We start from the raw sequence: 19,745 nt of genomic DNA on the forward strand, positions 1-19,745 counted from the left end.
TAAGTGTGGGGAAATACGTGATCGGTGTACTCGGTCATGAAACCATCCGGAAGCCGGCAGGCCCATACGCCGCGGAACCTAAATACGCGTTCCTACCCGCGGCAACTCGGCACTGTACGAGGTGCGTTTTACATAACGCCTCTAGAGCGGAGTTTCGGACAGTGCCGATACATTCTTTGGGTGCAGGAGGGAATCAACGCTCCCCACCGACATCGACGACAAGGCCGCAAGACAATGGTGAGCATCTGTTTTTTTTGCCCCAGTCATGTCCGTCACAAGTCGCCTGTCCCATGTGCACGCTTTTACGCAATCTTACGCGCATTGGAGGGATGGATGGCCAGCCTCGGGTTGGGATAACATTCCAGAGATCCTATGCTGATGACCGACGCATATCCCATCTAGGCCAAAGCCAAAGCAGCGCCTCCACCATCGAGCGGCGGCAAGTCCGCCAAGAAGAAGAAGTGGTCGAAGGGAAAGGTCAAGGACAAGGCGCAGCACGCCGTCATGATTGACAAGCCCACCTACGACCGTATCCTGAAGGAAGTCCCCACCTTCCGCCTCATCAGTCAGAGCATCCTCATCGAGCGGTTGAAGGTCAACGGGAGCCTTGCGCGCGTTGCTATCAGGCATTTGGAGAAGGAGGGCACGATCAAGCGGATCGTCCACCACCACGGGCAGCTCATCTACAGTACGTGTTTTCATCTGCGTATGAGCGTTTCATGCAATAATTATCGCTTTTCAGCCCGCTCGACAGCCAGCTCGGATTAGAGTTGTTAACTTGTTATTCCTTTACGCTTTTATGCTCGTATCAGCCCATGTATTCACATCCGCACTCCAAAATCATGCACTCAACGGCACCAACCCTGGCATCGCATTGATATATGTGTGTAGTTCGCATCGAATCGGCAACTTGCAAGAGCATGACCCGTTAGTGCCCATGTTCGACTTCGTAAGATCAAGCACTGCGATGCTTCTCCTCTTGATAGATACTATAGCGAAGTCAGCAATTCTTGAGGGGAAGATTTCACAGACCATGTAGAATGGCCATCGTCTGCGTAGGATCAGCAACGGAGATTAACCGATTGTAGCAAATTACAATTGAACTGACGTTTCGGAAAAAAGCAGCGAAGAGGTTATGTGGGGTAACAATGTTAGACCCCGCACTCCACGCGGTCCGTGGGGCCGGTACACGCTCGTACCCTTTTCTTGTCCTCCACTAAGTGCTCCACTGCACGCACCGGCGCACACGTAGCTTGGACGACGACATTGTACTGACCATCACCCAGCATGCCAGCACAAAGTTATTACATCGGCATCGACGTCGGGACAGGCTCTGCGCGCGCGGGTCTCGTCAAGGCGGACGGAACGATCGTTGCATCATCTACACAAGACACCATCACCTGGCGGGACCCGCAGGATCATCGCATCTTCGAGCAATCCACAACAGACATCTGGTCAGGTATCTGTACCGCCGTCCGTGCCGTCCTTAAAGAATCCAAAGTGTCCCCTGGGGACGTGAAAGGGCTCGGCTTCGACGCGACGTGCTCTCTCGCCGTGTCCGACCTCAAGGGGGAACCGGTGACGGTGACCAAGGGCGATAGACTTGGCCAGCCTGGCGAGCGGAATATCATCCTCTGGGCGGACCACCGCGCGGAGAAGGAAGCCAAGCTGATCAACAGCCAACACTCTATCGTCCTCGACTATGTCGGCGGCGTCATGAGTGTACGTCCCATCCCTCTCGGTCCAGGCGCTGCGCGCCGTGTCTGTGACCGACGGACCCGCTTTCGCAGCTCGAGATGGAGGTCCCGAAGATCCTCTGGCTCAGCAAGCACATGTCCCCGGAGCTGTTCGCCCGCTGCCAGTTCTTCGACCTGCCCGATTTTCTCACGTACCGCGCGACGGGGGCCAACACGCGCTCCAAGTGCTCCGTCACCTGCAAGTGCTCGTATGTCCCCGACAAGGGCTGGCAGACCGACTTCTTCGAGCGCATCGGCCTCGCGTCGGTCCCGCGCGAGGGCTTCCGACAGATGGGCGCGAACGACGGGGACGTCTTGACGGCGGGGGTTCCTGTGGGCAAGGGGCTCTCCAAGCAGGCAGCTGCGGAGCTGGGACTACTCGAGGGAACTCCTGTCGGGAGCGGTGTCATCGATGCGTATGAACTTCTATCTGATCTGCTCCGTGTGCGCTCGCTGATCTCGAGAAGCTACGCAGGGTGGCTCGGCACAATTGCGGCGCGGCACGAGGAGAATGGCAAACTCTCACCCTCTATGCCGTTCGAGGAGTCTGGCCATCGTCTCGCTGCGGTCGCCGGCACTAGTACATGTCACATCGTGCAGGTCAGTCTGCAATGCATCGGTGGGTCGCCAGTCAACTAAAATGCATGGTATCACAGAGCCGCGAGGGCGTTTTTGTACCGGGCGTATGGGGACCGTATAAGGTATGTCCCGAGTGCTGCCATCTGCCGCCGCCGACACGCAAGTCGCGCACAGGATCCTGTGTTCCCCGGGTGGTGGATGAACGAGGGCGGACAGTCATCGACCGGCCAGGTATGCCCACTCTTTACATACCGCTCCGTTCATCCCGATCGACATGTGTCCCGGATTTCTCTTTAGCTCATCGACTTTGTGATCACAACCCACCCCGCGTACGGCGAGCTCCAAGAGCGCGCGGCGGCGCAGCAGAAGAACATCCACCAGGGTAACACACCGTCGCCGCCCTCCCCTTTTTGCACGCTAACACCGAGCGGCTCCCTGCCTTCCAGTTCTCCGAGAGACCATGGACGAGATTCGCGACGCCGAAGGCGCCGAGTCCTGGACCGAAGCCCTAAAAGAAATGCACTTCTATCCTGACCTACACGGTACTTCCCCCTTCCCCTCTCCCCTCTCTCCTCCCTTCATTCACTCCCACTTCTCTCACTGCACCAGGCAACCGCTCGCCCATCGCCGACCCCCGCATGCGCGGTGCCCTCGTCGGCCTCACCCTCGACCGCTCCCTCCAAGACCTCGCGCGCAAGTATGCGCTCACGCTCGAGGCCATCGCGCTCCAGACGCGCCACATTCTCGACGCGCTCAACGGCGCCGGCCACGCCGTCTCCGCCATCTACATGTCCGGCTCCCAGGCGCAGAACGCCGCGCTCATGCGCCTCTTCGCCGACGCGTGCGCCGTCCCCGTCGCCCTCCCCGCCGCACACGCCGCCGCGGTCGTCCTCGGCGCAGCCGTGCTCGCTCGGTTCGCTGCAGAGCACCCGAAGCCGATGCCCCAAGACGAACACAACCGCAAGCTCTGGGCCATCATGGTTGAGATGACGCCTCCCGCAACCATCGTGCTGCCCCAGGCCGGCCCCAAGGAAAAGCGGCTGCTCCAAGCAAAATACAAGATTTTCAGGGAATCGATCGAGATACAGAAAAGGTGGCGACATGAGATGGACGAGGCAGCCAAGTAGATGGCGAGGACAAACAGCAAATAAGGGGTGAACATAGAGATCATAGCATACCATGGACTTCAAAATTTCTTGCGCGACTCTGTAGCAGAAAAATAAACTTCGAGGGCCCGCATTTTTTTGTCCTTCTGTATAACGGAACAACTCGCATTCATGTTCAAATCACATGAGATAGTGTGGGCATGAAGGCGGCATGGGCGTGATGCATATGCAAATTGCGTCTGTGCATACAACATTTTGTGCGAGGAGACAGCAAAGCGGAGAGGTAAAAAAAAAGGCAAGACGTGCAGGGAAGGGGGCATAAGGTAAGGTATGTGTAGCAAGTGAAGATCCCTCATGCCTCCTTGACCTTGACCGAACCACGCAGGAGACCAGTCTGTGGGCGGAAGATAACAATGAGCGATCTCAACAACGTCAAGTATGAAATTCTGAATCCACGTACCCGGCGGGCGGCAATGAGACCGACTTTCTGACCGGGAACGGCAGAGCGGGCGATCGTCGATGCCTTTCCGATATGCTGGTGGTTACCACCACCATGAGGATGGTCGACGGGGTTCATAGCCACACCACGAGTGCGAGGCCAGCTGCGAATCGAAGAAGAGATGCATGAGAAACAAAAACCATCGTTGTCAGTCGCGATACGCACTTGTAACGCTTGGCCTTGTATTTGTGGAACGCACGGCCGGCCTTGAGCAAAGGCTTGTCGATACGGCCACCACCGGCGACGATCCCGATGGTCGCGCGCGCACCACCAGCGACGGTCTTCTTCGCACCGCTGGGCAGACGAATGCGGGTCTTGTTCTCCTCGGGCGAGTGACCAATGACGGTCGCGTAGTTGCCCGACGTGCGCGCGAGCGCACCGCGGTCACCGACTTTCTCCTCGACGTTGCAGATGATGGTACCTTCTGGGCACGCCGAGACGGGGAGGACGTTGCCGACGGCGAGGGTTGCCTTCTTGCCGCAGTAGACAAATGCGCCAGTGTGCATGCCCTCGGTCGCGATGAAGGTCTCCTTGCGGAGCTTGTAGCGGTAGGGATCGCGGAAGACGACGCGGGCGAGAGGAGCACCGCTACCAGTCGTGAAAAGCGGGGAGAGGGGCGCGATGTCGGTACGGAGGTCAGAGGAGGAGGAGCGGGGATAGACACGCACCGGCCAGAGTCGTGGATGATCTCCTTCACGATGCCGCGCACGTACCCGTTGCGCTCAGCGAAGTCGAGCGCGCGGAGCTGGGCGGGGTTCTTGTTGAGATGGGTGTGCGCCTTGAACTGTGGGTGCGCCGCGCATGGCGTGTTATTCCGCGAGCCGCAGGACGGTGAATGCGTCGGGAGAAACGTACGATGGCGTGCGAGCGCCTTTGTGCCCTGATGACCCGACCCATGGTTTAATCTGCAACGCAAAGCCGTGAGCGATCCTCCGGGGGAAAGAACCGAGACGAGGCGCGGGCGAGAGAGGCGGTCGAGCAGGACGCAAAACGCGGATCGGTGCAGCCATGGTTCATCCCGTGCATCCATCGTCAAAATGCGTCGTTTTCTGCGCCGTTTTCGCACGAACGCGACGTCTGGCCCCAGGAGGGCGTTTGGGGAGGGCAGGGGCAACAGGACGGGGCGGCATACTCACTTTCTAGCGTATTGGCGTGAAGTTATCGTCCTCCCGTTTAGACTTCGCTATGGCACTGTTGCCGGTCTGAGCGCCGCCACAAATCCCGGCAAGACCCGGCCGCATCTCCCACGGCTACACCTCTGGACGGAAGCTAACAATTGATGATAATCGGGTTCTTTCTCGCGACGAACACGCACCCGTCCTTTTGATCGTATATATGTACCACCACCAACGTCCACGACGTTCTACAAATACTACACACACACGGCCCGTCGAGTATCGGGTTACAACGCAAGCACTGGGAGGAGACGGATCGGACACAAGCACAAAAGAAAACAAGAAAGTAGAAGAATGAATGAATGAATGAAAGGAAGAATGAAACCTCAACCGAAAGATATAATCGAGTTGCAAAAACCGGAAAAGAAGCGGGAGGGGGGATGGGGGTGGGAGAGCCATTTAGAACTCAAGAGACGATCGAAATCAACGGCGAGCCAGAAAACGCGGCCGCGCAGCCACTACCGACGCGTGCCGTATTTAGAAGGGAACACAATCAGCGAGAAAGAGAGAGAAAGGAGAAACAAAGCGGAGAGCGTATACGTATGTATATATATGTGTGCGAGGCGACCGCATATAGCCAGACACAGACAGACAGATGACATGCCACACCGAGGAAAGGAAAAAGAACTAGGAAGAAACCGACGGCGTTAGAGACCCACGACGACGGCGGCGACGGCGACGTGAGATGGCGCATTTTTAGGCCACACCCACGCGGAGAGCGAGGCGGAGCAAGGTAGAGACGAGGACAGGCGGAGAGGATCGCAGAGCAAGCAACGGAAAGCGAGGGAAAGAGCTGAGAGCAGATCGAGGGCGGAAACGAGGAAACAGAGGGGGAGCGGGTGGAGGGGTCACGACCAGTTGAAGATATCGTTGAAATCCATCCCTGCCGCGTCGACTGGCGACCCCTGCTGTTGCTGGGGTTGCTGACCACCCAAGTTCGGCGTCGACGTCGCCCCCACCCCACCATCGAACCCAACCACCGTCGGCGACCCGCCAATGCCGAACCCGAACCCTCCCACACCCGCACTCGACGGGCCCTGCCACCCCTGCCCCGCGCCCACCGATCCCGGCGACTGCCCCGCACCGTTGTTGCCACCACTGAACGACGTCCGGCTATGCGCGCTCCCAGGCGGCGACGCGCCGTACGACCCACCCGTCAACTGCGGGTTCACAAACCCTCCACCGCCGCCGCCTCCGCCGTTACTCCTCGCGCCCTGCGCAGCCTGCATCATCATCGCCCGATGATAATCCTGCTGCTGCTGCTGCCTCGGCATCACCGGCGACGGCGCGGAATCCGACGGCGACCGCGTCGACCGCGCGATGCCCGGTATCGTCCCCACCCCGCCCGACCCTACCAGCGACCCCGCCGGCGACGCCGTGTGCTGCTGGCGCTGCTGCTGGATCTGCTGGATCTGCTGCGGCAGCATCCCGGGATTCGGGCTGCCGTGGTTCTGTCCATGTCCGTGCCCGTGCCCACCGCCGCGCAGGAGCTGCTGCTGCTGCATGAGGTGAAGCTGCCGCTGCTGCTCGTTGCTGTTCATCTGCATCATCTGCTGCGGCGTGATCCCCGCGCTCGCGCCGCCCATCCCGCCCATCCCGCTGAACGAGAACCCGGCCTGGCCTTGCACTTGCAGCTGCGGCGATGGCGACGCCCGGTGGGGCATCGGCGATGCGCTCGAGCCCCCGCCGCCAAACTGCGCGGCGGCGGCGGCGGCGGCGGCGAGAGGCTGATTCGGCATGCCGAGGCCCATGCCGACGTTCATACCCATGCCGTCCCGTTGGCCCTGCTGCTGCATCTGTTGCTGCATCTGATGCTGCTGTTGCTGCTGTTGCTGCTGCGATTGCTGCTGCAATTGTTGTTGCTGTTGCTGTTGCTGCAGCAGTTGCGTGCGCTGCTGGTTCCGAGCGTGGACCACGCTCTGCACCATAGCCCAAACCAGCGACGCCGTCCCGTCAGCCCCCGAAACCAAAAAAAGCCCCATGAAACGCGACATCACTCACCTGCACTTGCTGCATCCGCGCCAGCCGGTGCTGCAGCGGCATGTCCATGAACCCCGGCACGTTCTGCACCATGTACTTCACAAACGCGTGCCCCGGCTCTTGCAGCATCTGCATGAAGTTCATCGCCGACGGCCCGAACGCCGACAGCGCCGCCGTGAACGCATTCTGGTCGGTCTGCCCGCCGCCCGCGCCGCCGCCGCCGCCTCCCATCGCCATCGTCATCCCCGCGCCAGACGAGCCCGGGGCGAACCCGCCACCGAGGCTCCCGTTCGCGGGCCCGCCGAGCCCATTGACGCCCGCCATCGCGCCCTGCATCCCCATTCCAATCAACCCCGCTTGCATCCCGCCCGGCGACATCTGCCTCTGCCCCTGCTGGACGTGCTGCGGCTGCTGCTGCTGCTGCTGGGCCTGTTGCTGGGCCTGTTGCTGTTGAGCCTGCTGTTGTTGCTGCATCTGCTGCTGCATTTGCGCCCTCCGGATCTGCATCTGCCGCGCCCTCGCCGCCATCTCCGCCTCCGTCGCCGAGCCCATTCCCACCCCGCCCATCATGTTCCCTCCACCGACGCCGACGCCAAACCCGCCCTGCGGCACCGCCGGCGACCCACGCACGGCGTTCATCGGGGGCGCCATCATCCCCACGCCGCCCGCGCCAACGCCCATCCCCATCCCCATCCCCATCCCCATCCCCATCCCCGTCCCCATCCCAGGGGGCTTGTGCTCGCCCGTATCCCGCCGTTTGTGCGCCTCGGGCCCCATCAACCCGCCCACCTCGTCCATCCGCGCACGCTTCACCCCCGGATGCCCCTGCTGTTGCTGTTGCTGCTGCTGTTGGAGAAGCTGCTGCTGCTGTTGGGCCTGAGCTTGCGCTTGCGCTTGAGCCTGTTGGGCCTGAGCGTGCACCTGCTGCTGCTGCTGCTGCTGCGCCATCATCATCATCGCCGCGTTCACGTTCGCGTTCGCGCCCGAGCCTTGTGCATGCGGGTGCGCGTGGGCCACCGGCATCGGCGTAGGCGTCGACGTTGAAGCGCGCATGGCGCTCGCGATCGGGATCGGCGTCGGGGTCGGCGCCTGCTGGCGCAGTGCCTGAGCCTGAGCTTGAGCTTGCGCGAGGTGCGCTTGGGCCTGGGACGACGCGGGACCTGCGCCGGAGCCAGGCGTCGGCGCGTGGCTCGAACCAGGAGCGGGCGTCGCCGTTGTCGAGCGCTGCTGGTTCTGCTGGTTCTGCTGGTTCTGCTGCTGCTGCTGCTGCTGCTGCAGTTGTTGATGTTGCTGCTGTTGTTGTTGGTGGAGCGCCTGCTGTTGCTGCTGGAGGAGGAGCGCCTGCTGAACGTTTTGTTGGTGCCCTTGCGCCTGAAGCTGCTGCTGCTGAAGTCCCAGACTCTGCTGTTGGTGATTGTGCTGCTGCTGATTATGCTGCTGCTGAAGATGCTGCTGCTGCTGCTGCTGCTGAAGTTGAAGCTGCTGCTGCTGCTGTTGTTGCTGTTGTTGCTGTTGCTGCTGCTGCATCTGCATCCGCGCATGGTCCTTGGCAAACAGCGCCGGCAGCTCCGCATACATCTGCTGCACGCGCTCCGTCGGATGCGGCGGCCCATGCGCGCGCTCAACCGCTAGCGTCAGCGGCGGCGGCGGTTGCAACATCGAGAGCGGCGGAGGCGGGATCTGTATGTCGGGAGTTGCGAAACATCGAGACGGCAAACAAGTCAGCGCCGCGGAAACGAGTCAGAGGGGTGCGGCGATGAGGGCGATCGAGGGAAGCAGGCTCACCGTCGTCTGTCGCCCGTCTGCGGCCGTCGCGAGCCAGGTGAGGTTCGCTTGTAGTCGGCTCGCGTACCTGCGGCGCCCGGGGCCAAAGGTCAACCATCGCGAACCAGAAAGAGGAAAGCGGCCGATGAGACACTCACTCCAAAAACCGCGCGTCTTTCGGCGAGATCGCGCGCGCCTGGAAGTCTATGCAGACCCTGCCACGACAAACCAACTTGTCAGTCCTCGAGTACCCACCCAGAACGACAACAAAGAAACGGGCGCGAAAAAAAAAACGACGAAGAGAAGAGAATGCAGATCGGCGACGCACTTGAGCAACTCGGCGTTGAGCTCCAATATGCGGAGGACCTTGTTCGCGCCCTGCGGCTGCGGCTGCGGCTGCTGTTGAGCATGTTGGCCCTGATGGTGGTTCTGGAAATGCGAGTGCTGCTGAATCTGCTGTTGCTGGAGCTGCTGAATCTGCTGCTGCTGCTGCAGACGCTGTTGATGTTGTTGCTGAAGGAGCTGCTGCTGCTGCTGCTGCTGCTGCTGAAGCAGAGGGTGCGGATGCTGCTGGTGCGAGTGGTGGTGTTGCAGATTGTGGTGATGGGGGTCCGCCGCACGGACGGCCGAGCCTGAGCCCGAGGCCGCAGCGTTCCCGTTCGCGACGACAGCAGACGACGACCGCCCGCGCGCCCCCAAAGACGAGGACGAGGACGATGCCTCCGCGTTCCCACCGGCACTACCACCGCTGTTCGCACTCGTGCTCGCGCGGGCCCGAAGCACGCGCGTGTTCGTCGTCTGCGACTGCGTTTGCTGCCCCCTCTGTGCACCGTTCGCCCTCCCGGCGGCCGCCTTGGCGCGCCTGAGGCCCTGCCTCCGCCTCGGGGCAGGACTGGAGGCCTCGTCGCCGTCCTCATAGTCGTCGTCACCCTCCTCGTCACCCTCGTCCTCGTCCTCGCCCTCGCCCTCGTCGGCAGCGTCGGGGTCAGCCCCGCCCTGGAGGTCATCGCGGGCCTCGTCGTCGTCGTCGGGGGCGGGGGAGAGCTCGCTCAGCGGGGACACGGGGTCCGCGTCGAGGGGCATGGACGTATCCTGGCTCGCGGTGGTGGGCGTCGGTGCGGGGGCTGCCTGTGCGGGCGCGCCTGGGTCGTTGGTGGGGGTGTAGTGGGCGCTGTCGACGTCGTCGGGCGGGGGCTGGGCGGTGTGGGGGTCTGGCGCCGCGGGGGTATCTGCGGGGGCGGGAGTCAGCGTGGGGGTGCTATGGGAGGCAGAGGGACCACACCTGTGGTGTCGGTGGTGTCCCGAGGGGGCAGCGGGCGGGCGCCCTCGGGGTCGTCCTCTTCCTCCTCCTCTTCCTGGGGCGCGCTGTCTTGAACGGAGAGCGTCGAGGCGGGGTCGACGGCGGAGGGGGTCGCGGGGGCGGCGGTGGCTATGGCCGTGGCTGTGGCAGGGCGAGGATGTGCGGAGTCAAAGTCGGGGTGGGCGGGGCTGCTGTCGGGTGCGGGAGTGAGGGACTCGTGGCTGAGGGGGGGCGAGGGGTGGACGGGGACGGGGACGGGGATGGGGGGGTCGGGGTCCGTGTTCACGGGGTTCGGGTCATTTTGATGGCGGGGCTGGGGGGCGGGGGACCAGGGGAAGGGGTCTGACTGCAAGTTCTGGCGGGGGTGGTGGAGGAGGGGCGACACGTTCGCGGTGTGGGGGCTGTGATCGAGGTGGATCATGGCGGGGCGGCTCTGGCGGGGCCGATGGGGAAGGAGATAGCCGCTGGTCGCTGGTCGCTGGTCGCTGGCTGGGGGGCGTGCGTCGTCGTCTGTCGGCTGTGGATAGGGGCGATGCCTTACGGAGCGTTCGGGGCTGCACAGAACCGCTCTGACCTCGACAGCACGCCGTGGGAGCGTCCCCTCCCCTCAGCCACCCAGCACGCCACATTAGGTAACACGCGTGCATCACTCTTAGCTACTATCGTGGTCCCGACGACGAATACAATTTACATCCACTCCGCCCTCCTGGCGTCTCCAGCCGCAAGTGCCCGCGCGTCCCCTCCCGCCCTCTCCCGCTCACAGCCGCGCGGTCTTCGGCATCTTCTTCAGCGCCTGCCGCACCCCGAGGTCCCCCAGCACGTCCTCCGCCCCGCCCAAGATCGCGTCGTACGGCGACGTCCGGTGGTACTGCACCGCGTCAGCCCATCCACCACAACGAGAAACACAATCTCACCCACGTTCTCGATCAGCCGCCCCATCCCCGTCTTCGTGATCCCCCGCCCCCCAAAGATCTGCGTCGCGTCCTCCGCGGTCGCCCGCCCCGTCCGCGTGATGAACCTGCCGTCTGCCCGTCAGCGACACCCGTGAGACTCGCCATGCAACGCAACGCAACGCACTGCTTCAGCAACCCGATCGGCCCCGCGAGCTTGTCGCTCTGCTCCTCGTACGACATCTGCACCCGCCCCCGCAGTCAGCAATCAGCCCCCGCCACACCGACACCGAAAGCGCCGCCACCCACGTTGTTCATCTGGTGCGTCACGTTCTCCAGCCAGTTCTGCCCCGCCTCGACCCGCGAGATCATCGCCGCCAGCTTCGCCCGTATCACTGGCTGCGCGTTCAGCGGCTTTCCGAACACCCGCCGCTGCTGCGCCCACCTGTCCAGTCCGCCACGCCGAGTCAGCACGCACGCACGCACGCACGCACGAAAACACCGCCCACTCACAGCAGGCACTCCTCCACGACCAGCCGCTGCATCCGCAGGCTCATGCTCACGATCATCCACCGCTCGTGGTTGAAGTTGCTCAGCATCACTTGCAGCCCCCCGCCCTCCCGCCCGAGCGTGTTCCCGACCGGCACCCGCACCCTGTCGAACGTCACGTACGCCGTCCCCGCCGTCGACGAGTACGCCGTCTTGATCGGCTTCGTCGACAGCGCACCCGGCGCGTCCCGCGGCACCAGGATCACCGTGAACCCCGTCTCGGTCTTGCACCCGACCGTAAAGTAGTCCGCGAACGTCCCGTTCGTGATCCACCTGCCCCGCCACGGCCATACACACAATGATGATGATAATAATAATAATAAAAATAACATTGATATATGTTCAGCGCTGAACCCGCAAAGAAAGAAAGAAAGAACCACAGCGACGCACTTCTTCGTCCCCGTGATCACCCACTCGTCCCCCTCCCGCCGCGCCTCCGTCTGCAGCCCGCCCACGTCGCTCCCCGCGAACGCCTCGCTGATCGCCAGGCAGATGAACTTGCGCCCCGCGAGCACGTCCGGCACGACCGCCGCCTGCACCGCCGGCGAGCCGAAGTTGAGCACCGGCGGCAGCCCAATGATCGTCCCCGCCACGAGCCCGTCCATGTACCCGCGCGTGCCGCACCGCGCGAGCTCAAAGTTGATGATCAGCTGCGGGCCCGCGACCGCGTGCGTGAGCGAGGGACCGCAGCGAGAGAGGCGCGCTCGGTGCTCACCTCGTGGAAATAGTCGAATTCTTCGGGCGTGACGACCCCGCCCATGAGCGTGCGCCCCTTCAGGTGCTTCCCGGGTCCCAACCGCATCGCCGTGATATTCATCTCCCTACACCAACCGCGCATCAGCCCGCAACCAAAACCAAAATCAGCAGCCTCCACGCGGCACGCACCCCATCTTATCCACCACCTCCTGCGCGATCCGCTGCCCGCCCTCCTCGCAGCGCTGCGCGTCGGGATACACGACCTCCATCACGAACGCGCGCACCGCCGCCTGGAAGCGCCGGTGCCCCGCGCTGTAGTACGGGCTGCTGTACCCGTCCGCGAGCCACGTCGGCTCCGCGTACGGCACGCGCGACACCTCGCCCGCCGCGAGCGCGCGCACGACCGGCGCCGCGCCCGCGAGCGAGCCGATTCGCAGCCGCGCGTACGCCGGGCGGCGCAGCACCTCTTGTCGGTGCAGCCCGAAGAACGCCTCCGTCGCGTCCTTGCCGGCTGCGCCGCGAGTCGCGAGTCGCGTATGCAAGCGAGCGAGCGAGCGCGTGCGTGCGGGGGCGGAGGGGTCAGCGAGAGGCCGGTGTGTGGTGCGCCACGGCGCGGGTGGGGCGTGACGTACCTACGGTCGAGGCGAGCAGGACGCCGACCCCTCCAGGGTGCAAGTTCGCGAATTTCGAGAGGTCGTACACCGTGGCGTCTATAACAACCCACTGCGCCGCTCGTCAGCGCACGCCCAGCCCAGCCATCCCTCCCGCAGACGTACCAGGTCGCCCTCCTTATTATGCTGCAACACACGCGAGTCCACCGTGAGCATGGCGATCCGCGGCCGGCGCACCCGAACGCACCTGCGCGACCTCCTCGGCCGTATACTCCTTCAGCTCTTTCGTGGCCATTGTCGTTTTTGGTTCGCGCGATAGTGGTACGGTTACGGCTGTGGTTGGTGAGTGGTGGTGTGGGGCTGCTGGCGGTCGCGACGCTGGAATATGGGGTGCGGGGTGGGACCGGCCATCATCATTACCCCGCTCCCGACTGGCTGAGCGCAGGACGCCGGTCCTGGTCCGGCGGCTATCACATGCTCGCACACAGGTCAGGGGCCACTGGGCGACCTCCGTGAGCAACGGGAGCACTGTTCCATGTATTATGTGAAAATATCTACAGATATCCAACGACACAACCCCAGCGTGAAAGCGCACATACACAATCCAAAAGCACGCCACGAACCAAGCACTCTCTACCTATGGGCGGGGCCAGGCAATAGATTCGTCATAAACACATCCTCATAAATACGAGCCAACCGTTAATCGTCCGCGCATAAGATATCATAGCTGAAATCGCGGTCAGACGGGCAAAAACTGAGATACTGTGCGCGCTCACCCTGAATAAGAATGAAAGCTGCAGATGGCGGTGAAGCAAACACGGTCAGTCGACGGACACCACGCGAACGATATCGCGCTACTCACATCTTCGGGGGTCAGCCGCCCCATCGCCTGTGATTCGATCATTAGCGATAAAGTGGTAAAGCGACACTTAAACTAGGCCTACCGAGTCGTCCGTTGAGAGCGTCGCATCCACCATGGCCGATTTCTTCTCCTGTAGCTAAAAAAAGGGAGTGTGTCGGTAAGCCCGATAGCTCGATATGTGGACGGCGGCAGCGCACCTGAACGATGCGACTCTCGATGCTATCTTCGATCACCAGCTTGATAGCTTGCACAGGTCGGTGTTGCCCGAGCCGATGAATGCGATCCATAGCCTCTGTTTCCGGGACTAAGTTCAGTCACGATACAACGGCTCGGTAAGCCTTCACTCACGGTATTCGACCTTGACAGACGGCAGGCATGTCAGCCGAGCACGCGCGAGCAAAATCGAAGCTGGGCTTACCGCAGGATTCCACCAGCTGTCCATGAGGTACACGCGCGACGCTTCTGTCAAGTTGAGCGCGACGCCCCCTGCTTTCAAGCTGACGAGGAACACGGTGACATGCACGTTGTTCACTGACAATGCCATGAGCGTCTGCCCGCCACACGGCTTCTCCGAAAAACACCTACTAAAATATTGGATCGTCGCGTCCCTCGCCTGGGGGCTCATAGTCCCCTCGAGGCGACACACCTGCAAGCAAGTACCCCCTTTAGTTTCCGCCCCGTGGCCGAGCCCCCCGCCGCGACAAAGAAAACACGCACCACAAACCCAGCCCGCTGCAGCCGGAACGCGATCAGATCCAAAAAGTTGACAAATTGGCTGAACACGATGCTCTTCGTCGTGGCATCCTGCCTCCGCAAATTACTCAATTCCTCCACGAGCGCCTCGATCTTGGACGACGAGCGCCAGGTGTCGATGTTGAGGCGCCCGAGGATGCCCTGCCTCGGGGCTGCGGACTGCGCGAGCTCGAGGGCCGGGGCCTCGAGGTCGATCGTCAGCGGGAGATGACACACCGGACATGCAGGCTGGAGAAGCGTCAGTCGATCTGTCAATCATGTGCGACTACAAAGGATCTTATGAGGCCCTTACCGTGACTTCCATGGCGGTGTTCAAGTACTGCTTCACGCACTCGCGGTCAAAGATGTGTCTGCACTTCGCTTGGATCGCGTCCTCCGCGACGTCGTTACAAATACGACATACGGCTGCCTCGCCGACGTCTTCCTCCGACACGAACGTGCCCGCGTTGTTCTTGCTCCGGATGACAAGATCCGGATGACAAGCCATCTGTCGCATGCGCGTCAGCAAACTGAAGATGTTCGAGTAATCTGCCACAGATCCGAAGTGAGCACACACACACAGCCGTGAAGGGCGCGGGACAAAAACTAACTGTTCAGGAGAGTTCCCGCATCGAGGTAGGTGCTGAACTGCCGCTTGGCATCCGAAAACAGGCTGAGATACAGCTCCTTCTCCTCGGGACTAAAGAAGTCGCGTCGCACAATGACCAGACGAGGCGGCAAGCCCAAATCGTCCGCGCGTTGGACCTTGGTGCGACGAAGCATGATCCGGTCAAGGAGGATCCGCAACTTCGCGAATGCTTCTTTGCCTGGACCGACCATGCCGTGTTTCTGAATGGGCGTCAAGATTTCGTTGTTCCAGAAACACGTGTGTTGCATGGGACTATGACCACAGTCTATAGATGACAGATGAGATTAGGTTCGAATGCCATCTGGTGTACCCACCATCGCAATGTCTCTTATCTGAGAACTTCCAATGTAACGATTTGCAGTCACATCTCTTACCTGTTATGACCTTGTTTCAGCGTCATTGATGATCAGGAGAAGAGAAAGCACGAACAGAAGTAGTAAGAGAAGGGGTCCCCTCCCAGAAACCTGACCAAGCTGTAAAGTTCGCCGACACGGTTCTGCAGCGGTGTTCCTGAAAGACACCACCTATACTTTGCCTTCAGCTCGAACGCAGCCTTGGCCGTGTTGGTTGCGCGCTCTTTGATGTTGTGTGCCTCATCCAGCTTGTTGAACAGATGTCAGCGATCGAAGAGGAATAAGGCACACCGACATCACTCACGATCACACGGTTCCATTCAATCGCATGAAGCGGAGAAATTTCCTTGATGATCTGCCCCTTTCGCTTGAAGCCGGAATGCTGCTTGCGGAAGCAGCTTTCGAGAACAGCGTATGTCGTAAGTACGACGTCGTACTTTATAAGCTGCTTCGTGTCCGATTCACGCCCTGAGCCGTGCCACACGAGCACCTTCATGCCGTCTGTGTGCGCAGCAATTTCGTTCCTCCATTGCATAATCGCAACCGTTGGTCTGAGATGACGTGAGGAAACATTGAAAACAAGTCGTGAAATCAAAACTTACGCGATGACAAGGCTTGGCTTTACAGAGTCGCCGACGAGTAGAGCTATGATCTGGATTGTTTTACCCATTCTAAGAACAATTTATTTTCGTCACTTCAGACCAATAGAATGAATACAAACACCTACCCCATCTCATCCTGTTAGGTAAAAGATCGTAAGAACGAGGCTGTCAGTGACAGCAGGTAGTGTACGTACTGCCAACATGCCCCCCGCATATGATCCGAATTCTTGTTTACGCATCCAATAGAGCGACTCTTGCTGAAATGGCAAGAGAGTTACCTTGAGGTTAGACGGCTGTTCGGCCTTCTTAGGCTGAACGACCTTCATCTTCGTTTTCAAGTCACCCCAAGCATTGCGCAACTCAGGGTGGTACATGTGCAGCGCAACCGTCGACTTTTCAGCCTACATGACAAGATCTGTTGAACTGTCGTATCGTACGTCGAATAAGAAAGATGCGCACATAAGTCAACCTGCGACCAAGTTTTTGGGACAACTCCCGCTCTGCCTGTTTCAGGCGCGTTCGCTCTTCGAGGGCTTTCTTTTTGAGCTTCTTCTCTTCGGCGGAGGTGACTTTCTTCCCCTTTGCCTGTGCTTTGCTCTTGCCTTTGCCTTTGCCTTTGCCCTTTCCTTTGCCCTTCGTAGGCGGGGCCTCGTCTTCGGAGCTCAATGCGGACGGTTCAACGTCCTCGTCGGAAGACACCTCTATGAAATCCCCGTCCTCGGTTGAGGCGGCGGCGAGAAGGCGCATGCCAGCGCCCGACGAGCCAGCGCCCAAAGTCAAGGCGCCATTGCGCACACTAATCGCGAGGCCTGCGCTCTGCAGGGACTCCTGAATAGCGGCGTCCATCATAACTTCTTCGATGCCGTCCGATTCATAGTCAAGAGCCCGCGTGAATGACTTGAGCGACTTGCGTGGTCTTTTCGAGCCGTAGTCATCGTCGTCATCGTCGTCTTCCATGTCTTCTATAGAGAAATCTTCGTCATCTTCAAACTCGGAACCACTGTCGTCCGATTTGTTGACCGAGGCGTTTTCATCGTATTCGAGTTCAGCCTCCGTCTCTGGAACGATTTCACCGTCAATAGAAGGAGTGGGGGCCTTCGCCTTTCCTTTACCCCTTGCCTTTGGAATGGATTTTACTGTCGGTTGCTGGGCCACCATGAGTAAGTATGAAATTGCAAAGCAAGTCCATCGATAGTGCGATGCGTACTTGGGTCTTGTTCGGCTTCGACGGCACTTCGACATAGGCGGACCGGGCGACAGCGCGCCTCTTCGAAGGCTGCGCGTTGGGTGGCTCATCCTCATGTTCACTCTCCATGGCCCGTTTTCTGGTGCCTCTGGCAGCAGCGACTCTGACGGGCCTTCCCGTTGCTCTTGGCTGAGGCAGCGAGTAGTCTTTCTCGTCTTCACCAAGGTTGCTGCTCGCAGGGGTAGCGTCAGTGGAAGTCTTGGTGCTGTTGAAGGTTGTCGATACGACAGTCGTCGGTGTCGCCGTCGCGGAGGCGGCGGGAGAGGCTGAGCGTGGACGCCGTCTTGTACGTGGGGCCATGACAGACGCGGTCGATTATGAGCTCGAGGAGAGCGCGAGTTAGAGTATATTGTCTGAAGCGGCTCGTCGTCGAGGTCGCAGACGACGGTCGGAGGGACTGGAACAAACAAATTGACGCGACGCGCCGCCGTGCCGAATGCGGCAGCGGCCGAGATCGCACGCCGGGGGTGCCACAATCGCGACATCGGGCGTTGCCACAGCTCGCCACTCTGGAGTTTGTTCGAACGGTGACATGATCTGACAGACGACGCGACTGGTCCTATTTTGGCACGGTAATTCCGACCGAGTCTGACTTATCAGCTGCTTGTCTTGTCTCTTGCGCTTTCCAATCCTCCGAAATATCAGAGGCTGGCTGTCCACACGTTTCTCCCATGTGATACGCACTAGCTTTGGCCCAGGGTCGTCCCTGTTGCGGCAATTCCGACTGCCTGTGAACTTCATCCTCACATCGCGAGAATCCTGGCCATATGACACCTCCACCTGTCCTCCATCCAACCGCACACATCCCGATCTTAGCGCTCGATTGTCGCCTTCACGTCAAGAAGAGCTCCACCGCCTTGAGGCCTGCCTCGCCCCGTACTATACTTACACACAAGGTTATTCAATTGCATAGCACACGCGTCTTCCATAGTGCGGCTCTTGTCGGTGCTTCCGCGGCAGCGCCCCTGGCGCGTCTCTCGATCGCTGTCGTGCGTCCCTAGATTTGCCTTTTGCATGTCTTGATGCAGCTTCTAAAAAGATTTAAATTCAATATGCCAGGATATGCCATACAGGTACATATATTGATTCAGATATGTAGGACAGAGAAATGTCACAGGTTCACGACACGAGACGAGCCGGGCTAATCTGCACTGACGCGCAAATCATGGAGGAAAGAAAGAGCCAGATGAGAAATAGAAGGCACGATGAATAGTGAGAACATCCTTCACCAACCGCCGTCGTCAAATCCTCCGTCAAATCCGCCACCGCCACCGCCGAAATCGTTGTTCTGGCCATCTTGATACCCTGGTTGACGAGATATTAGCGCTGTGAGAAAAAATCTGGCAAGGCAAGGGATTACCGTCTTGGTACGCCTCTTGCTCTTCGCGGTCCTCGTGGCTGTCGACGGCCTCCGCAATCAAACCGCCAGCGAGTAAACCCCCACCGCCTGAACAACATATTATCAGGAAGCAACGCTGATCTATCAGGAATACCACTGACCGATAAGAGCTGCCGTTCCCAGCCCGATACCGCCGCCTCTTCCTCGTGACGCCTGCTGCTGCACCGGCGGCTGAGGCTGTCCGCCATAATAGCCTGTGCAGGACAAGCCATGAGGCCAGGCGTCCCACTTCCAGTGGATGACTCACCTTGCTGTGGTGGAGATTGCCAGTTCCCCTGTTGACCGCTCCAGCTACCTTGAGTTGCAGGACCACCGTACCCCTGCTGTGGCCCCGACCACCCTTGCCCTTGCGCTGGATAGCCAGGCTGACCCCCGTACGGATACCCACTGCCCTGATAATTTCCGCCGCCCTGGTACCCACCAGAGCCGTTCCATCCGCCGCCTTGACCCTGTGGTGGCTGGTTCCACTGTTGTTGTTGCGGGTATCCGGCACCACCGCTCTGAAAATTGCGATCCGGAGGAGACTGGCTCGGGGGTGGTGCATAACTGGCTTGTGGAGGCGGCGCAGCGGGAGGACCGAGAGGATGCTCCCAAGACGATCGTGGCGGCGACGGGCGAGTATCTACGTAATACCTGATCGTGGACCACGATGTTAGAGACGGTCATTCCATGAACGATGCATCAATCAAGAACATACCATTGCCGATAACTGCAGATGAGATATAGTCGATTCATCAGACTGCAAAGCCACAACTCTCAATTCTTTCGAACGCACTGATCGTCATAGCGAGCAACCCATCCTGTAGGGAGTTCTCGTCTATCTGGGTTGACGGATGGAGGCCCTCCGTAAGGCGGAGGCTGAGACATGCTCAATCGATGAACAGGAGAGGGTGAACGCGACCAAGGCCAGATATGATGATCACTTATATATGCTTTTCCCGGAGCCTCCCCCGCCCAATCTACATAACCAGACAGGCCGACCCGGTCCCCCGGCCGACATGCCGATTGATCTGTGCT

General features: G+C 60.4%; 8 protein-coding genes across 8 annotated transcripts; 2 read left to right on the forward strand and 6 right to left on the reverse strand.

Annotated features, from left to right (window-relative positions):
- The first annotated feature begins 205 nt into the window (after nucleotides 1-205).
- Nucleotides 206-877, forward strand: HETIRDRAFT_473013 (uncharacterized protein). Its single transcript, XM_009545801.1, has 3 exons — nucleotides 206-237; nucleotides 403-688; nucleotides 743-877. Exons 1-3 carry the CDS (start codon nucleotides 235-237, stop codon nucleotides 766-768), a joined length of 315 nt encoding a protein of 104 aa, XP_009544096.1. The 5' UTR covers nucleotides 206-234; the 3' UTR covers nucleotides 769-877.
- Nucleotides 878-1,287: 410 nt separating this feature from the next.
- On the forward strand, nucleotides 1,288-3,442 carry HETIRDRAFT_312202 (uncharacterized protein; the record flags this gene model as incomplete). Its single annotated transcript, XM_009545802.1, has 8 exons — nucleotides 1,288-1,722; nucleotides 1,791-2,152; nucleotides 2,204-2,336; nucleotides 2,393-2,437; nucleotides 2,490-2,546; nucleotides 2,613-2,697; nucleotides 2,762-2,857; nucleotides 2,925-3,442. 8 exons carry the CDS (start codon nucleotides 1,288-1,290, stop codon nucleotides 3,440-3,442), a joined length of 1,731 nt encoding a protein of 576 aa, XP_009544097.1.
- A 331-nt stretch (nucleotides 3,443-3,773) lies between these two features.
- HETIRDRAFT_416118 (uncharacterized protein) lies at nucleotides 3,774-4,817 on the reverse strand (the record flags this gene model as incomplete). The annotated part of the gene is made up of 5 exons (XM_009545803.1): nucleotides 3,774-3,815; nucleotides 3,882-4,023; nucleotides 4,086-4,508; nucleotides 4,589-4,704; nucleotides 4,776-4,817. 5 exons carry the CDS (start codon nucleotides 4,815-4,817, stop codon nucleotides 3,774-3,776), a joined length of 765 nt encoding a protein of 254 aa, XP_009544098.1.
- Nucleotides 4,818-5,546: 729 nt separating this feature from the next.
- Nucleotides 5,547-6,374, reverse strand: HETIRDRAFT_381946 (uncharacterized protein). Its single transcript, XM_009545804.1, has one exon. It carries the CDS (start codon nucleotides 6,060-6,062, stop codon nucleotides 5,589-5,591), a length of 474 nt encoding a protein of 157 aa, XP_009544099.1. The 5' UTR covers nucleotides 6,063-6,374; the 3' UTR covers nucleotides 5,547-5,588.
- Nucleotides 6,375-7,997: 1,623 nt separating this feature from the next.
- Nucleotides 7,998-9,922, reverse strand: HETIRDRAFT_102988 (uncharacterized protein; the record flags this gene model as incomplete). The annotated part of the gene is given in 6 exon segments (XM_009545805.1): nucleotides 7,998-8,755; nucleotides 8,861-8,927; nucleotides 8,998-9,054; nucleotides 9,168-9,805; nucleotides 9,819-9,826; nucleotides 9,907-9,922. Coding segments are annotated over 6 exon segments (1,544 nt in total), but the record flags the coding sequence as incomplete, so codon positions are not given.
- A 974-nt stretch (nucleotides 9,923-10,896) lies between these two features.
- On the reverse strand, nucleotides 10,897-13,180 carry HETIRDRAFT_313075 (uncharacterized protein; the record flags this gene model as incomplete). Its single annotated transcript, XM_009545806.1, has 11 exons — nucleotides 10,897-11,007; nucleotides 11,058-11,157; nucleotides 11,217-11,272; nucleotides 11,339-11,474; nucleotides 11,552-11,851; nucleotides 11,969-12,228; nucleotides 12,294-12,399; nucleotides 12,464-12,785; nucleotides 12,907-12,997; nucleotides 13,051-13,071; nucleotides 13,133-13,180. The coding sequence occupies 11 exons, from the start codon at nucleotides 13,178-13,180 to the stop codon at nucleotides 10,897-10,899; spliced, it is 1,551 nt and encodes a 516-aa protein (XP_009544101.1).
- A 215-nt stretch (nucleotides 13,181-13,395) lies between these two features.
- Nucleotides 13,396-17,702, reverse strand: HETIRDRAFT_381949 (uncharacterized protein). Its single transcript, XM_009545807.1, has 19 exons — nucleotides 17,291-17,702; nucleotides 16,543-17,229; nucleotides 16,278-16,484; nucleotides 16,209-16,219; nucleotides 16,084-16,152; nucleotides 15,786-16,032; nucleotides 15,558-15,729; nucleotides 15,443-15,502; nucleotides 15,091-15,393; nucleotides 14,793-15,028; nucleotides 14,465-14,728; nucleotides 14,333-14,393; nucleotides 14,166-14,278; nucleotides 14,096-14,105; nucleotides 13,945-14,039; nucleotides 13,830-13,883; nucleotides 13,748-13,774; nucleotides 13,668-13,679; nucleotides 13,396-13,617 (listed from the first exon to the last, which is right to left on the reverse strand). The coding sequence occupies exons 1-19, from the start codon at nucleotides 17,627-17,629 to the stop codon at nucleotides 13,585-13,587; spliced, it is 3,000 nt and encodes a 999-aa protein (XP_009544102.1). The 5' UTR covers nucleotides 17,630-17,702; the 3' UTR covers nucleotides 13,396-13,584.
- A 652-nt stretch (nucleotides 17,703-18,354) lies between these two features.
- Nucleotides 18,355-19,610, reverse strand: HETIRDRAFT_439180 (uncharacterized protein). Its single transcript, XM_009545808.1, has 6 exons — nucleotides 19,504-19,610; nucleotides 19,426-19,437; nucleotides 18,976-19,361; nucleotides 18,830-18,922; nucleotides 18,690-18,776; nucleotides 18,355-18,634 (listed from the first exon to the last, which is right to left on the reverse strand). The coding sequence occupies exons 1-6, from the start codon at nucleotides 19,593-19,595 to the stop codon at nucleotides 18,555-18,557; spliced, it is 750 nt and encodes a 249-aa protein (XP_009544103.1). The 5' UTR covers nucleotides 19,596-19,610; the 3' UTR covers nucleotides 18,355-18,554.
- Nucleotides 19,611-19,745: the final 135 nt, after the last annotated feature.

Source organism: Heterobasidion irregulare, assembly GCF_000320585.1.
Source record: "Heterobasidion irregulare TC 32-1 unplaced genomic scaffold scaffold_03, whole genome shotgun sequence".
Taxonomy (NCBI): domain Eukaryota; kingdom Fungi; phylum Basidiomycota; class Agaricomycetes; order Russulales; family Bondarzewiaceae; genus Heterobasidion; species Heterobasidion irregulare.

Coding starts and splice junctions, on each gene's coding strand:
- HETIRDRAFT_473013 (XM_009545801.1), top strand. Junction 689..742: donor CCACGGGCAGCTCATCTACA/GTACGTGTTTTC, acceptor ATCGCTTTTCAG/CCCGCTCGACAGCCAGCTCG.
- HETIRDRAFT_381946 (XM_009545804.1), bottom strand. CDS start 6,062: ATGGTGGGGTGGGGGCGACGTCGACGCCGAACTTGGGTGGTCAGCAAC.
- HETIRDRAFT_439180 (XM_009545808.1), bottom strand. CDS start 19,595: ATGTCTCAGCCTCCGCCTTACGGAGGGCCTCCATCCGTCAACCCAGAT. Junction 18,923..18,975: donor GCAATCTCCACCACAGCAAG/GTGAGTCATCCA, acceptor TGTCCTGCACAG/GCTATTATGGCGGACAGCCT. Junction 18,777..18,829: donor GGGAACGGCAGCTCTTATCG/GTCAGTGGTATT, acceptor TATGTTGTTCAG/GCGGTGGGGGTTTACTCGCT.
- HETIRDRAFT_381949 (XM_009545807.1), bottom strand. CDS start 17,629: ATGGCCCCACGTACAAGACGGCGTCCACGCTCAGCCTCTCCCGCCGCC. Junction 15,394..15,442: donor AGATAAGAGACATTGCGATG/GTGGGTACACCA, acceptor TGTCATCTATAG/ACTGTGGTCATAGTCCCATG. Junction 13,884..13,944: donor TCGAGAGTCGCATCGTTCAG/GTGCGCTGCCGC, acceptor CCCTTTTTTTAG/CTACAGGAGAAGAAATCGGC.